The sequence below is a fragment of the Otolemur garnettii genome, unplaced genomic scaffold (assembly GCF_000181295.1).
Source record: "Otolemur garnettii isolate 467f Iridium unplaced genomic scaffold, OtoGar3 scaffold00067, whole genome shotgun sequence".
Lineage (NCBI taxonomy): Eukaryota > Metazoa > Chordata > Mammalia > Primates > Galagidae > Otolemur > Otolemur garnettii.
The window spans coordinates 8,821,276-8,835,900 of NW_003852462.1; the positions used below are offsets into that span (position 1 = coordinate 8,821,276).

The window sequence follows — 14,625 nt, forward strand, 5'->3', positions numbered from 1 at the left end:
AAAAAAAAAAAAAAAAGAAATTTTTGCAGAAAGGTTTCTGTTTTCTTAAGCCAAATAATAGCATGTAGTTTGTAGCATTTTAATGAAAAATTATCCTGTATTTGTTTTTGAGGATTTGATTTTAAGTGGGAGTGCATACAAGGATCATTTTTTCTTCAAGGTATAATGTACTTTTTTGCCTCCTGGCTATTCTGAAAAACCTTATGGGATTCAGCAATCAATTCACATTTACATGCTTGAAAAGGAAAATTTAAAAACTATACAGAGTGCTCCTTGTTCTGGCAAACAGATTGTGGCTGGAAAGATGGCTGCCCTGTCACCTGTCAAGCAGGGCACATTGTGCAGAACCTGGAACTAAACCACTCTTAGATGGCCTGCTTTTGGGTTGGGGTTTTGTCTGTAGCAGAGCAGCTTCCTCACTGCCATTATTGAAAGTCAGCCCTCCACAAGAGGGATCATACTAAAAACAAACAAAAGAAATATGAAACCCCACAAACTAACCCTTTAAAATAATACTTGGGAAAGCCTGCTTCTTTCTTCTTCTTCTTTTTTTTTTTTCGTGAATTACATTTCTCCTATGTAAAGAAGTTCTTCTATGGCCCATGAAAAATAATTTTTTTTTTTTTAGCCCTACGTAGTACTTTCTTGGTGATTGTATCTTTAAATCCTAGAAAAACTGTCTTGTTGCATACCTGTGGTTGTTCTGTAGAATTCCATAAGGGTTGCTTGCAGTGTGTCACTTGTTAAACGTGTTTGTAATCAGGTAAACATATCTGTGAAGTTCACTTTTCCTTTGCATATAGTTAAATTTAATTGATCAGCATCTATATGATCAACCATCACTTTGCATTTACGTTTGCCTTTAATACATTTGCATGTGTGAGTTTTGTCTAATATGCATTCCAGTGGTTAAAGACCAGGAAATAACCCTGAAATCAGAGCTTCCAAAGGGGTTATTTGCCCTTGAGTTCCATGACTCCTGTGTGTTTGGAATTGTTTTACATAAATCCATGTCTTAATGAGTACAAGTTTGAGTTTTTTGCATATGTTTTCCTTTCATTTCTTCAACCATAGCTTGTACTTAAACCGTGATTTCTAAGTAAAAGTCAAAAGCTTTGGGTTAATCTTCTCAAGCCATTGATTTATTTAAACCAACTACAGAGAGGATGTAGAGATGAAAGAAAAAAATGAAAGACCAACAAACACTTCCCAGAGTTTAAATAAACTAAGTGAGAGGGAAGGTTTTTAATGTTGAAATTCTTAAATGATGGCTTTTACCTAGTAATTTGCTGTGCAAAAAAAAAAATGCAGAAAGTAAAAACTGATTTCTTTTACTGGTAACTACTACTCAAGATCACTGTGAAATTGAGCAATATTTTGTTCAAAGTTGAGAGAAGTAAACATCTAAAGCAGTGCGAGAGGGAGAACTATTCTTCCTTCCAGCCTGCATGTAAGTGTGTCAGCATGGCTAACGGGGCTCAAGCTGGTAATGCAGGAGCTGGAGGATTAGTAGCTCTGAGGCTTTGTTGAAGAAACCATGGGAGGTTTGAAAGTCCTCACCGATCATCCTAGTGAAATAGATTTTCCTCTGTTAGCAATTAATTGAAGGGACTAAGTATGTAAGGAAAGTAATAGAAGTTATTTTCTTCTGTATTAGCCCTTTTTAATTTTGATGTCCTTGACCAGAAACATAATAGGAACAGCTAACTTCTTTCGTTTCCCATTTGTTTTCATTTCCTCAGTTGCTGAGAGCAATTGGAAATGTAAACCAATGAGAGGAGATTTCTAGAAAATGCAGACAGTACCACATCCTAATTACACTGGAGCCACACTGCTATTAGATTTGTCTTCTTAGAACAATAACTGCTGGCTCGGCGCTCAACCGGCTAAGGCGCCAGCCACGTACACCTAAGGTGGCGGGTTCGAATCCCCAGCCCAGACCCGCCAAACAACAATGACGGCTGCAACCAAAAAATAGCCAGGCGTTGTGGCGGGCGCCTGTGGTCCCAGCTACTTGGGAGGCGGATGCAGGAGACTCGCTGGAGCCCAGGAGTTGGAGGTTGCTGTGAGCTGTAATGCCATGGCACTCTACCCAGGGGGACAGCTTGAGGCTCTGTCTCAAAAAAAAAAAAAAAAAACAATAACTGCTCCTGCACCCCAGCAAAGCAACAGTGTGTCATATAGCTGAGGGATTTGCTTTTGTTGCATTTGACCTAGATTAAACCTCTTTGAAGCAGTTGGCATCTTCAAATTTGCTCTTGAGCCAAAAGATGGTATCTTTCTATAAAATTGCTATAGCTTTCAGCAGATACTGAATTATAGGTAACATCTCTGCAGATAATGCAGTACATGTCATGACTCCATTTGCCTCTTGCTTATGGGACCTGGGAGGCTGAGGAAGTGCAAATAGTGGTCTTTGAAGGTCCTAGGGAATGGAATGGGACTTCTGGGAGATTAAAGATACAATCCCATCATCATGGTCTCTGCCCCACCCCCCCATTCCTGCATTCTAATGTTATTTTATTTCTTCCCAGGAATCCGTGCCTTCAGCTTCCCCAGTGGGTACTCCCAAACACAGTATGAAGAAAATGACAAGCACAGAGGACTCCAAGGGGACCCCTACCCAGGGACAGTTCATGATGCCTCTTGGTGGAATGAGTCTTGGCAGCCTGAAGAGTGAGTTTGTGCCCAGTACCTCCATGAAGCAGCGAGGGTCACAAGCAACATCGTCTGTTGGCCAAGTTTCTACTAGTCCAGGTAAATAAGGAGAGAAAGAGTTTCATGATGACAGTGGGGAAATTCACATTGTGTATAAGCAGATGTCAGCAAAGAGATAGCATTTTCTAAGTGATGATCAGATTTTCAGTTTCCTTTAGAAAGTGTAGGAGTCTTAGGTATAGATTTAGCATCAGGTGACTCATAGACTATGGTTAAATTAGCTAGACACAGTGCAAATAGATTTTAGATAGCCTATTAGTACTTCTTTCTTGTAAGCCAAGATAGTTGCCACTAGACTAGATGGTGATAGTAGTAATTCCAAAGAGTCCTGTGCCCTTCCAGGCCATTCTCTGACACCATCCCTGCAATTCACTGTTAAATTTTAAAAAATAGAAACGAACCCATTAACAAATATTAGTGTGAATTAAATAACAACAGAAAGACCATAAGCAACCATTCTTTTTATTTTTATTTATTTATTTATTTTGAGACAGTGTCTCACTTTATCACCCTCAGTAGAGTACTATGCTGTCATAACTCATAGCAACCTCAAACTCCTGGGCTCAAATGATTCTCTTGCTTCAGCCTCCCAAGTAGCTGGGACTATAGGCGCCTGCCACAACATCTGGCTTTTTTTTTTTTTTTTTTTTTCAGTAGAATGCCGTGGCATCATGGCTCACAGAACCTCCAACTCTTGGGCTTAAGCCATTCTCTTGCCTCAGCCTCCCATGTAGCTGGGACTACAGGTGCCCACCATAACACTCTGCTATTTTTATTTTTAGAGATAGGATCTTGCTCTTGTTCATGCTGGTCATGAACTGGTGAGCTCAAGCAATCCACCTGCTTCGGCCTCCCAGAGTGCTAGGATTACAGGCGTGAGCCACTGTGCTCGGCTATAAGCAACCATTTTTAAAAGACTAGCCATTCAGTTATTGGTATTTTTCACTGCAGTGTAAAAATCAGTCATTCCAAATGAGAGCCTTATTTTGGCTCTTTTAAAAAATGTGTTCCTGGGGCTGGATGTGGTGGCTTACACCTGTAATCCTAGCACTCTGGGAGTCTGAAGCAGGTGGATTACTGGAGCTCACGAGTTCCAGACCAGCTTGAGCTAGAGTGAGACCCTGCCTCTAAAAATAGCTGGGTGTTGTGGCAGGGGCCTGTACTCTACTTAGGAGAGTGAGGCAAGAGAGACTCGCTTGAGCCCAGGAGTCTGAGGTTGCCTTGAGCTATGACTTGGGGGGTGGGGGTGGCGACAAAGTGCGACTGTCTCAAAAAAAAAAAAAAAAAGTGTTCCTTACGAGTGATGTGCTGGATAAATGGGGCACTGCACCGAGGTGCTAGAGAGAGAGAGAGGCAGGATCTGATTAGCTGCAAAGAGTGGAGCAGGACACTAGCCGAGGGAGGCTGCTAACTGATCAGAGGAATGGTTAGCTGTCTGCAGCACCTTGAAGTCCTGAAGGTGATAGGAAAGTGATTTGTAGTTATGTGTGTGTGTGTATGTATATATATTTTTTGAGACAAAGTCTCAAGCTGTCGCCCTGGGTAGAGTGCCATGGCATCACAGCTCGCACAGCCTCAAACTCTTAGGCTTAAGTGATTCTCTTGCCTCAGCCTCCCATGTAGCTGGGACTACAGGGTCTCGCCACAACGCCTGGCTATTTTTTTGTTGTAGTTGTCATTGTTGTTTTAGCTGGCCCAGGCCGGGTTTGAACCCGTCAGCCTCAGTGTATGTGCCCGGTGCCCTAACCACTGAACTATGGGCACCACCTGATTTCTGGTTATATTGATGATGAAGCGAGATCATCTTAATTTGCACCCTGGTGGAGGTTGCTGTGGAGCACTGCATGCCAGGCATTGTAATGAATTATTTACATTAGTTATTTTATTTGCATAACTCCTCTTTCAGGTTTTGTTTTTATCCCCATTTTACAGATGAAGAGACCAAGGCTTAGAGATATTAAGTTACTTAACTTGCCCAAGGTTATGTAGCTGGTAAATAGAAGGGTTGGGCTATAAATTTTGGCAGTCTGACTACAGAACCTGATTTTTAATCTACATGATGTTGCCTGTTAGTCTGCATGCATTGCACATATAGAGCATGGAAGAGGAGGCACCTGTGGGCCACCGGTCAAATGTTTCTGTTATTGATGCTAAGATGGCATTGATGATTATGAATAAGACCAGTCTTACGTATAGGTGAATGTCTTTATGAAGTGATTTGGCTAAGGCCCAGCTGTGTTGGCTCACACATGTAATCCTAGGACTCTAGGAGGCTGAGGTGGGTGGATCCTGTGAGCTCAGGAATTCAAGACTAGCCTGAGCATTGTGGTAGGCACCTGTAGTCCCAGCTACTTGGGAGGCTGAGGCAAGAGGATCTCTTGACCCCAAGAGTTTGAGGTTGCTGAGCTATGAGGCCACGGCACTCTACCCAGCCAACACAGTGAGACTCTGTCTCATAAAAAAAAAAGAAGTAATTTGAGATGTTTTATAGAAAGAAGTTCTCTTTTCCAACAGTATTTCTTGTGCTGATTTATTTTTTCCTGAAATTCTTCTATTAGTGATATATTACCATGAATTAAGACAGTGGTTTTCCCATTATTTCCATGTAGTACTGGTATTCTAGGATAGTACCCTAGGGAATCTCAATAGCCTACTTCATTCCTATTTCTTACCCTCTTCTACCAGGTCAGCTCTATTTTTATCTATTTCATGTATTTATCAATGTAAACAACCAATGAAAAACTGATTTATTCAGTGTGACTTAATGCAAGGTGTTGTAACATTTTGTTCTCTACTATGTTAACATGCTGTTAGACACGATGCCTGCCACAACAGTACTTGAAGATTAATGAGAAAGACATTAAATAAATATATAAGTATTGATGGATTATAATAAATATTTATCATGGAAAAGACAAAAGAGCAGAGAGGACCCAGTTTAGATTGAGATAGGAGGGCCATGCCATCACTAAGCCTGTTTAGGCAACAAACTGCTTGGCATTTGGGGGATGGCCTGTAAGCCTGAGGGTCAGTGAGCAAAGATGAGAATGTCTTGAGATGAGTTTGGAAAAGTGGGCAGTGGGCTTTTTTTTTTTTTTTTTTTTTTAAGGATTACTCAGGTATTTTGTGGGTTGAATGGTTTTGTGAGGGACAGAACAGAATTATATAGGTGTAGTGGAGGAGAGTTTATTTTGGTTATCTGGGCAAGAATGAAAGTAATTTGGATTGGTCAGTGGAAATCAAAGTGGTTACAGGTGTGACGGTATAAGTTCCATAGTGACCACCACTTGGAGTGGTGACTTCTTCCCCACGTTGACCACCTCCTTAAGTTGACCTGATTTTCTGGACATACCCTATATGTGCACATCAGCACAGTAGGCCTAGTTTCTTTCTTTCTTTCTTTCTTTCTTTTTTTTAAGGTAGAGTCTAACTACGTTGCCCTTGGTACAGTGCTATGGTGTTACAATTCACAGTGCTATGGTGTCGCAACTCACAGCAACCTCAAACTCTTGGGTTTAAGCGAATCTCTTGCCTCAGCCTCCCAAGTAGCAGGGACTACAGGTGCCAGCCACAATGCCTGGCTATTTTTTGTTGCAGTTGTCATTGTTGTTTAGCTGGCCCAGGCTGGGTTTGAACCCTCCAGGCTTGGTGTATGGGTTGGCGCCATAACCACTGTGCTACGGGCGTTGCGCCAAGACCTAGTTTCTTATGTTAACCAATTTGTTACAATCCCTTGGGTCATCAACTTATAGAGGTTTAAAAAAAGAATTTTGCTGCTGGGAAAACTTTGTAAACCTTTGGGCAACATTGTTTAGGGATTGCATGTGAGGTCAAATTTCATCCTACACCTTTATCTGGTATCTGAGGATAGGCACCAGACACAGTGCGTGTTTAGAGTGGTGGGCAGGTGGCAAGATGTGTAGAGCACATGGAGCAGTGCATGGAGAGGTACTGCCGTGGAGACTACTGCACAGCCAGTTTTCTAACCAGTGGACAGCAGGGGGAAGCAAGCAGTTCTAAATACTTTCCAATGGCAGAATGGACTTACTTAGAATTTTAAATTTTGTTCAAGGCCAGCCCTTTTTGGGTCGCATTTTCTTCATTATCTCCCTTTCCTTGGGTCCTTATAGAAGACCACATTTGCCTGTTGGATTGCATTGTTGTGGATCTCCAAGACATGGACATCTTTGCTGCAGAGAGGCACCCACGAGAATACTGTACTGCATCAGAGGGCAGTAACGGAGATCTGATCTTCCCCTCTTATTTTGTGCGACAGACAGGAGGAAGCCTCTTAACTGAGCCTTGTAGGCTGAAATTGCAGGTGGAAAGGAACTTGGACAAGTGAGTGTTTTATATTTGAATAACTAGTTATTGTAAGTAGAATACTAACTTGGAAATCAGTGCTATTCAGGTGAGTCTGGAAGAACAGATGCATTCACTTACTTCTTTATCTGTTTAACATATGTTTATGGAGTCCCTAGGTGTGCTGGACAGGAGGGCTACTGTAATGCAAGAGAAAGCATCTGCCCTTAAAGGAGCTTATGTTTTGTTGATGGATATAGGAAGGAAAATGGTGATTCTCATTTTATGTTTGATTCCATGTTATAAAACTGTGTTAACAAGATGACAAGTGCTTTGGAAAGAAAGAGGAAGGGACATGAATTTAGTATGTATTTGGATAGTGATGGAAGGTAGTGATTGGAGCCAAAGTATCCTGGAAGAGATGGGCATTTGAATTATTTATTCCAAATATAATAGGTTTTGGACCTGCTATTGCTGTTTACCCTGGAACTCCTTTTAATTAGTATAAACGTTTAGGTGAGGGGTTCCCCATTTTAGTCTATGAAGCAATCTGAAAGGACTCCAAAAGCCTAATGACTGACCCAGTTCACCTTATCATTGGCTTCAAACACAGGTTGCTTATTTCTGTAGTTTAGCTGTCGTTAGTTCAATATCTGGCGGGAAACCTTCTTGAAAATTACCATTCGCAGACCTACCTGGAACCAACAGAATCTGACTCTCGGGGCTGATGTTCAGGTGTGTGTTTAATAAAGTTCTGTGAGGGTACTTCTGCTTGCCTGGCCCACATACATGGACTAGGAATGTCACTGCTAGTTACAGTGTGTGGTGTGACTCAGTGGGGCGTTGATTTGGGAGAAAGCAACGTTTTGCATCTCAACTTCAGGGAAAGATGAGGTGTGGCTGTATAGTAAAGGAGATTTACATTTGTGGCATTTTGAAAAGCAGCCTCTTTGCTGGTAATGGAGTATGATTTTAATCCCTCTTTGGCCACTCTCTTCACGGTTCTTGGATTTGGGCAAGTCATTTAATGTCACTTTTTTAGTTTCTCTCTGGATTAATGATACAATTTAGCCGTTCTCGCTGGGATGTTTGTGTTTCACTCTTACTTGTTATTCAAGTGCTCCCTGGCTGATGTTCAGTTATGGTTGGCATGGGCTATATTTGGTTTTACTGGCTAAGCGGTCTTAAGAGGAGCTTCATTATTTAGAAATTGAACACTTTGTTTTCTTTTGAAGCAATGCTTTCCAAAAAGGAAAATAAAAAAAAGAGGCTTTGCTCTTCTGCTTACCTAAAGCTTCCCCACTCCCATCAGTGTTTATGTGCAGATATTCACCTTCTGTTAGCGCACGTAGAAGGTGGTACTGAACACGAGGTGTCCCGTCAGCTTCCTGTACCACAAAAAGAGGGCCTCTAGATGGCTTTTGGTAATTCTTCTCAGGTTTTCATCGTTAATGGCATCATTGGTTTTTAAAAACTGTTGTGTGTAGGCTTTTCTCTACAGACAAAGTAATTTTTATATTCCTCTGCCACTTGAGATCCTATCCCTGTGCTTTATGTGCTCAGAGTATAGCGTTTGTAGGATCCATGATCTCCACTTAACCTGTAGGAGGGGTGGGAAAGCTCTTCAGTGTTAAGGTGGGGTATACATATGTCACATCTCCCCCCTGCCATCTACAACTTTGCTTCTGCCCAGCTCAGCTAAGGTGAGTGACCTGTCTAGTCTTTATCCTAATGTCCCACCTGGGCTCAATGTGCAACGTTGGCATTGTCCTTCAGTTACCAGTTTTCTTTATTGCTTTTCCAGCTATAATTAAGCTATTTTTCAGTCTCATGAGGTTTTCCTTATTAATAGATTAGTTAGTTAGCTCATATTAGATAGGAGGATTTTTTCAATGTGTGTTTTGGGAGAAATTGGGCTTTTTATAATTGAAGCATGACAGTCAGAATTTGCTTCATTTAGAGCTACATGAAATTTTGTCATTGGAAATTAGAAATTAACTGGTTGATAAGATAGGTGGGTACCTTTTAGCCCTGTATTTGGATGTGAGCTATCTCAGTGTTAAGTTAGGACTTGTTTGCATAAAAAGACCTTTTTTCTATTTCGTAGAGAAATAAGTCACACTGTGCCAGACGTGTCTGTCCATGGCAATCTCTCTTCAGTGCACTGCTCCCTGGATCTGTGCAAATATAAGCTGATCCGTGGCTTACTAGAGAACAACCTTGGGGAGCCCATAGAGGAGTTTATGCGGCCTTATGATTTACAAGATCCAAGAATTCATGTGAGTGAGCCCTCATGTTCTTTTATAACTTTCTTAGTCTTGGCTGATGTTCACCCAATGTATATATTCCTCAAATTTACTTGGAGAAAGAAGGCAAAACAACAAGGAAATTAGATTTCTTGACATACTAACCTATCTTTAGGTTGGCATCAACAGCTATGGACTGACCAGCATTTTCCTCTTGTAGACGGTTCTGAGTGGAGAAGTATACACTTGCATGTGCTTCCTCATCGATATGGTAAATGTAAGTCTGGAGCTCAAAGATCCAAAAGGAAAAGAAGGTGCTGGGTCCCTAGCCAGGTATGGCTTTAGTTGTATTATTTTACTATTATTAATAATCCAAATAATATACATATTTTGTGTTAGCATAGAGCAGAGGTTACAGAGAGGTGGTTCACAGGCAGATTGTTTAGTTGGTCTATGCAGTGCTTTGTACAAGTTTAAATTTATTCCTCTATCAGCCAAGACAGGTTAGATTAGGTTATGCTGTAGTAACAGACAACCCCACATACCAGTGGCTTAAAAGAGTGAAGATGTTTTTCTTCTTTGGACCACTGTGAGTCCCAGGCTGTTCTGCTCATTGGAGTCACTCAGGGTGACAGAGTAGCCAGTGTTTTAATGTGCCAGAATGAAAAACAAGGGCTCTGAATGCTCTTGAATGGCAATTAAATTCTCTGGCAAATTTGTGGAGCTAGAATGTGCCCCACAGTGCAGCACAGTCAGGAAGTGCTGTCTTCTTGTGTGTCTGGATAGTTACAAGGAGGGAGGTCCACAACTATTTAGTGTGCAGCACTGATGACTGCCTCACTGGCCAATGTTTAAAAGGATGGGAGATTTCACATAAAAAGTGAAATCCTTTTCAGCTTTGTTAGAAAAAGTTGAAGCCTTGGCAATGCTAGGTCTCACTAGGAGTCCCTGGAAGCTGACTAGCAACCACTCCCTTTAGATGGGACGTGTACTTAGCTAGCAGTTCAGTTATTTATATCACTTGCTCAGTCATTGTAGGTGTATGGATTTGTGATTACTGGTGTAGAGCTCTGAAGAGTGCATTGTATTTTCACACGTAACAGCCTTTTAATTTGACCTCTTATCAGCTCTGTAAAGTTGGGGAGTTATGCTCTTATTATCCAGATAGAGTTTCTTTTCTTTTTCTTTGTAGACAGAATCTCACTCTGTCACCCTAGGTAAAGAGCTGTGACATCATAGTCATAGCTCACAGCAACCTCAAACTCTTGGGCTCAAGTGATCCTCTTGCCTCAGCCTCTGGAATAGCTGGGACTGCAGGTACTCGCAACAATGGCAATTACATTTTTCTGTTTTTTTAGTAGAGACAGGGTCTTGCTCTTGCTCAGGCTGGTTTTGAACTTCTGGCTCAGGCAGTCTACCTGCTTTGGCCTCCCAAAGAGTTAAGATTACAGGCGTGAGCCACTGTGCCTGCCCAGATAGAGTTTCTGACTAACACAAGGTCTTATACCTGGAAAATTCGTTCACTATTTGAAAACAGGCTAGTAATTTCCCTACTTCTAGTTTGTCTTTCCCTGAAAGTCTGCCGTGATCTGTACCTAACTCAGATGATGAGAGCATGATATAGTGAAGCTGGGTTCCCAGATTGAGGGGCGTGTGTGCCAGCAATTTTTTCTCATGGCTGGCTATGCCCTAGTTTTTTCAGTATGGAATAATTCTGTAGGTGTTGTCACACTGGTGATGAGTAATTATGAATTAATTACTCATTGCAGTTTTTATTTGTTTATTTATTTATTTATTTTTAGATAGGGCCACACTCTGTCATCTGGGCTAGATTGTAGTGGCACTATCCTCATTCACTGCAACCTCCAACTCCTGGGCTCAAGTGATCCTCCTGCCTCTGCCTCTTGAGTAGCTGGGGCTAAAGGTCTGCACCACCATGCCTGGGTAACTTTTCTATTTTTTGTAGAGACAGGATCTCACTCTTGCTCGGGCTGGTATCAAACTTGCAGCCTCAAACAGTCCTGCCTTGGTCTCCCAAAGTGCTAGGATTACAGGCATGGGTCACCATGTCTGGCCCTTTCTCTTATTTGTTTAAAAAGGTAGTTCCAAAGGCATTTTTTCCTGTTGGTAGATCAGTTGAGTTATTTATTGATATGAAGAATATTATTTGTTCTGATTGTTCCCAGTATACTGTTGTATAATAGTCATTAAGAATATTTTAAGTATGTGGTATTTTATTGCTCACAGAATTCCTATGAACAAGATAACCTTCTTGGAGTTAGAAAAGTAGGCAAAATGGCACCAAATCCATTTTGAGAGATCTATTAAGAAAATCAATGAGAAAGCTCAGAATGAAAGTTCTCCTTTGGAGAGCTTAGGTATGTAGTAGAACCTCTGTAATTTGACCACTCAAGGGGCTATAACAAACTGATCAGCATGCAGAGGTGGTTAATGTAAGGAACAAGGCCTACTGAACTGATACTGTGGTGCCTGTCATGTCTGTGAAAATCAGGTCAACTTAAGGAGGTGGTCAACTAAGGAAGTTCTACTGTATTTATGGTTTTGCTCTTAATATCTTGAACTTACATACTTTTATAAAGTAGAAGAATTATGTTTCACATCTTTCCTGTTCTTTTTCCCTTTTAGATTTGACTTCAAGAAATGTAAACTGCTCTATGAGAGTTTTTCCAACCAAACCAAGTCCATTAACTTGGTTTCCCATTCCATGATGGCTTTTGATACACGCTATGTTGGGCAGAAGACCAGCCCTGGCGTGACAAATGTATTCAATTGTATCTTTCAGCCCTCTAAGAACAGCAGCACTACACACGGATCCATTCAGATTGAACTGCATTTCAGGTAGTAGATCAGATGCTGACTTTGCCTTTCTTATAGAAATATTCCCTTTTATGGTCAGTGAGCTAAGTCCATGTTGGCTTTAGAACATCAGAGGACCAAGGAATGACTAAAAAGAGAAATAGATAATGGCTTATCAGGGAAGTGTGCTGTATTTTTTTTTTTTTTGCAGTTTTTGGCTGGGGCTGGGTTTGAACCCACCACTTCTGGTATATGGGGCCGGTGTCCTACTCCTTGGAGCCACAGGCGCTGCTGCCCCAAGTGTACTGTATATTGACCTGTTATGCATTGCAGTTTTATTTATTGGCCAAAAGATGTCTCTGTTGCCTTAAAAAAAAGTAGTTCGGCATTGATTTTAACCAGGTCTTTAAAATCAACCTCCCTTTATATGAAGACCGACCTACTTTTTAGCTATGTGTCCCAGAACAAGTGGTTTAGCCTCTTTGAGCCTCAACTTCCTCTTAATTAAAATAGAAAAAGAAAATAACACTATACACATTTCAGAAGGTAGAGGTAATAATTAAAGTAATTCTGGCATATTGCTTGACACAGATGGTAGCTGTTATTACTGATGTGCTTATATTATTTTATATTACTGTGAGATTTTATGACTGATCCTAGACCTGAAAACTAAAAAGTTAAGACTGATCTAAAGAAATCTTTCAATGAAAATCTAAAAGGAGACCTTTGGAACCAAGATCAGTTTCATTCTATTAATGCTTAATGTCATCAGATATGTTCTAAGTATAAACCACTAACTGGGGAAGGTTGGGGAAAACTTTGTAGTTAAGCCAAAAAAGAAAAAAATATTTTCTTTTTTTTTTTTTGAGACAGAGCCTCAAGCTGTCCCCCTGGGTAGAGTGCCGTGGCATTACAGCTCACAGCAACCTCCAACTCCTGGGCTCAAGCGAGTCTCCTGCCTCCGCCTCCCAAGTAGCTAGGACCACAGGTGCCCGCCACAATGCCCGGCTATTTTTTGGTTGCAGCCGTCATTGTTGTTTGGTGGGTCCGGGCTGGGGATTCGAACCCGCCACCTTAGGTGTACGTGGCTGGCGCCTTAGCCGGTTGAACTATAGGCGCTGAGCCGAGAAAAATATTTTCAAATGTAAAAAATTATTCTTACATTTATATGTTTACATATGCCTGACATTTCAGTGTGGCTGTTCAGAATTCCTCTGGGTTTAGGGTTTTTTTTTCTTTTTTGTTTTCATTCTTTCTCTTTTTTAATAGAGAAAGGTTGTGTTCTTTCCATATGCCTTTACAAAGTTTAGCCAAGTGGACATTTAAACTTCTATGTTAACTTATTGTTCAGTAGTAGGATGCTAATTGCCCCTTATTGATCCCTGCTGGGCACTTCACCTGCAGTCAGTTTAATCCTTGCAAGTTTACAGAGTAGGTGACTTCAGTCCTCATTCTACAGATGCAGAGATAAAAACTTAGAGAAGGGTTAAGGAACTCTTTTTCTTTTTCTTTTTTTTTCTTTTTTTTTCCAGCTGGGTTTACTGAAAAATTTAGTAACTCTTTTTAAGGTCACCCAGCTAGTAGGTCAAGTAGTCAGAACCCAAATGTGGGTCTCTTGACTTCAAAGCCCATATCTCTTCTAATAGTGTTCAGGGCTACCATGTTTCTCAGTTTGATCTGACTGTTATGAGATGATGAAACAGTTGTGTTTTGCGCTTCCTTTGTTCGAAGATATTTATTTGGACAAGAGGCTTGCATGTGTTTGGTCCAAGCAGTTTCTTTTTGAGTTTGTTTTATTATTATTGATTAGGTAGTTGTCTCACTTAATCATATTTTTAATACACAAGGAGCCTCAAAATATTATTTTATTTATGTATTAAAAGTATGTTATTTCTTGGAGTGAAATAATAAAGTCTTACCTTGGCTCTTGCTAACAGAAATACCATTGTTAGTGAGAGGAGTAAAATGTTCTCTTGATTGGAAATTTTGAACGCCTTCCGTGTCTCAAGAAGAATTACTCTTCTGTTGGGATTTTGCATGTCAAATATAAATCACTTCACAGTGTTTAAAGGCTCGAAATATTTTCCAGAAAAGGGATTCAACACACTGTGACTTTCCAGCTAGTGCACAGCTCTGACAATCTGTGTTCAAACTGGGGTGGAAAAATTTTACTGAGGGCAACATTTTTTCTCTATTACAAAAGGGTAAAGTGTTTCTGTGAAAAATGCTGTCTCTGTAAAAAGAGACATGCATCACGATACTCTTTTACTGGAGGCAGCAAGCCAGGTTTAGGAGAAATGAAAGACCAAAGAAAACAGTCTTAGAAATATCTCCAAAGTAGCTTTTCCAGATAGGAGCACCATTTAGGGCAGGGAACCAGGTACATGTAGTAGCTAGAGTCCCAGAGTCTCTCTTTGGGTTTCAGAACCCAGTTGACTCAGAAAACCCTATATGAGTATGTCTCTAGCTCATGTTCCCTTCATCCTCCCCTTTGGGGTAGAGTAGAGGTAATGTTCTGGCCATTAGTGGGGCTGGCCTACTC

The 14,625-nt window shown here is 40.9% G+C and overlaps 1 protein-coding gene across 1 annotated transcript in view; it reads left to right on the forward strand.

The window, feature by feature from the left end:
• The window catches only part of VPS13D (vacuolar protein sorting 13 homolog D), a 275,140-nt gene that overhangs the window by 68,833 nt on the left and 191,682 nt on the right, over positions 1–14,625 (forward strand). The window contains 5 exon segments of the mRNA XM_023515148.1: positions 2,535–2,757; positions 6,849–7,059; positions 9,128–9,299; positions 9,487–9,599; positions 11,913–12,125. Of these exon segments, the coding sequence (XP_023370916.1) occupies positions 2,535–2,757; positions 6,849–7,059; positions 9,128–9,299; positions 9,487–9,599; positions 11,913–12,125 (932 nt within the window).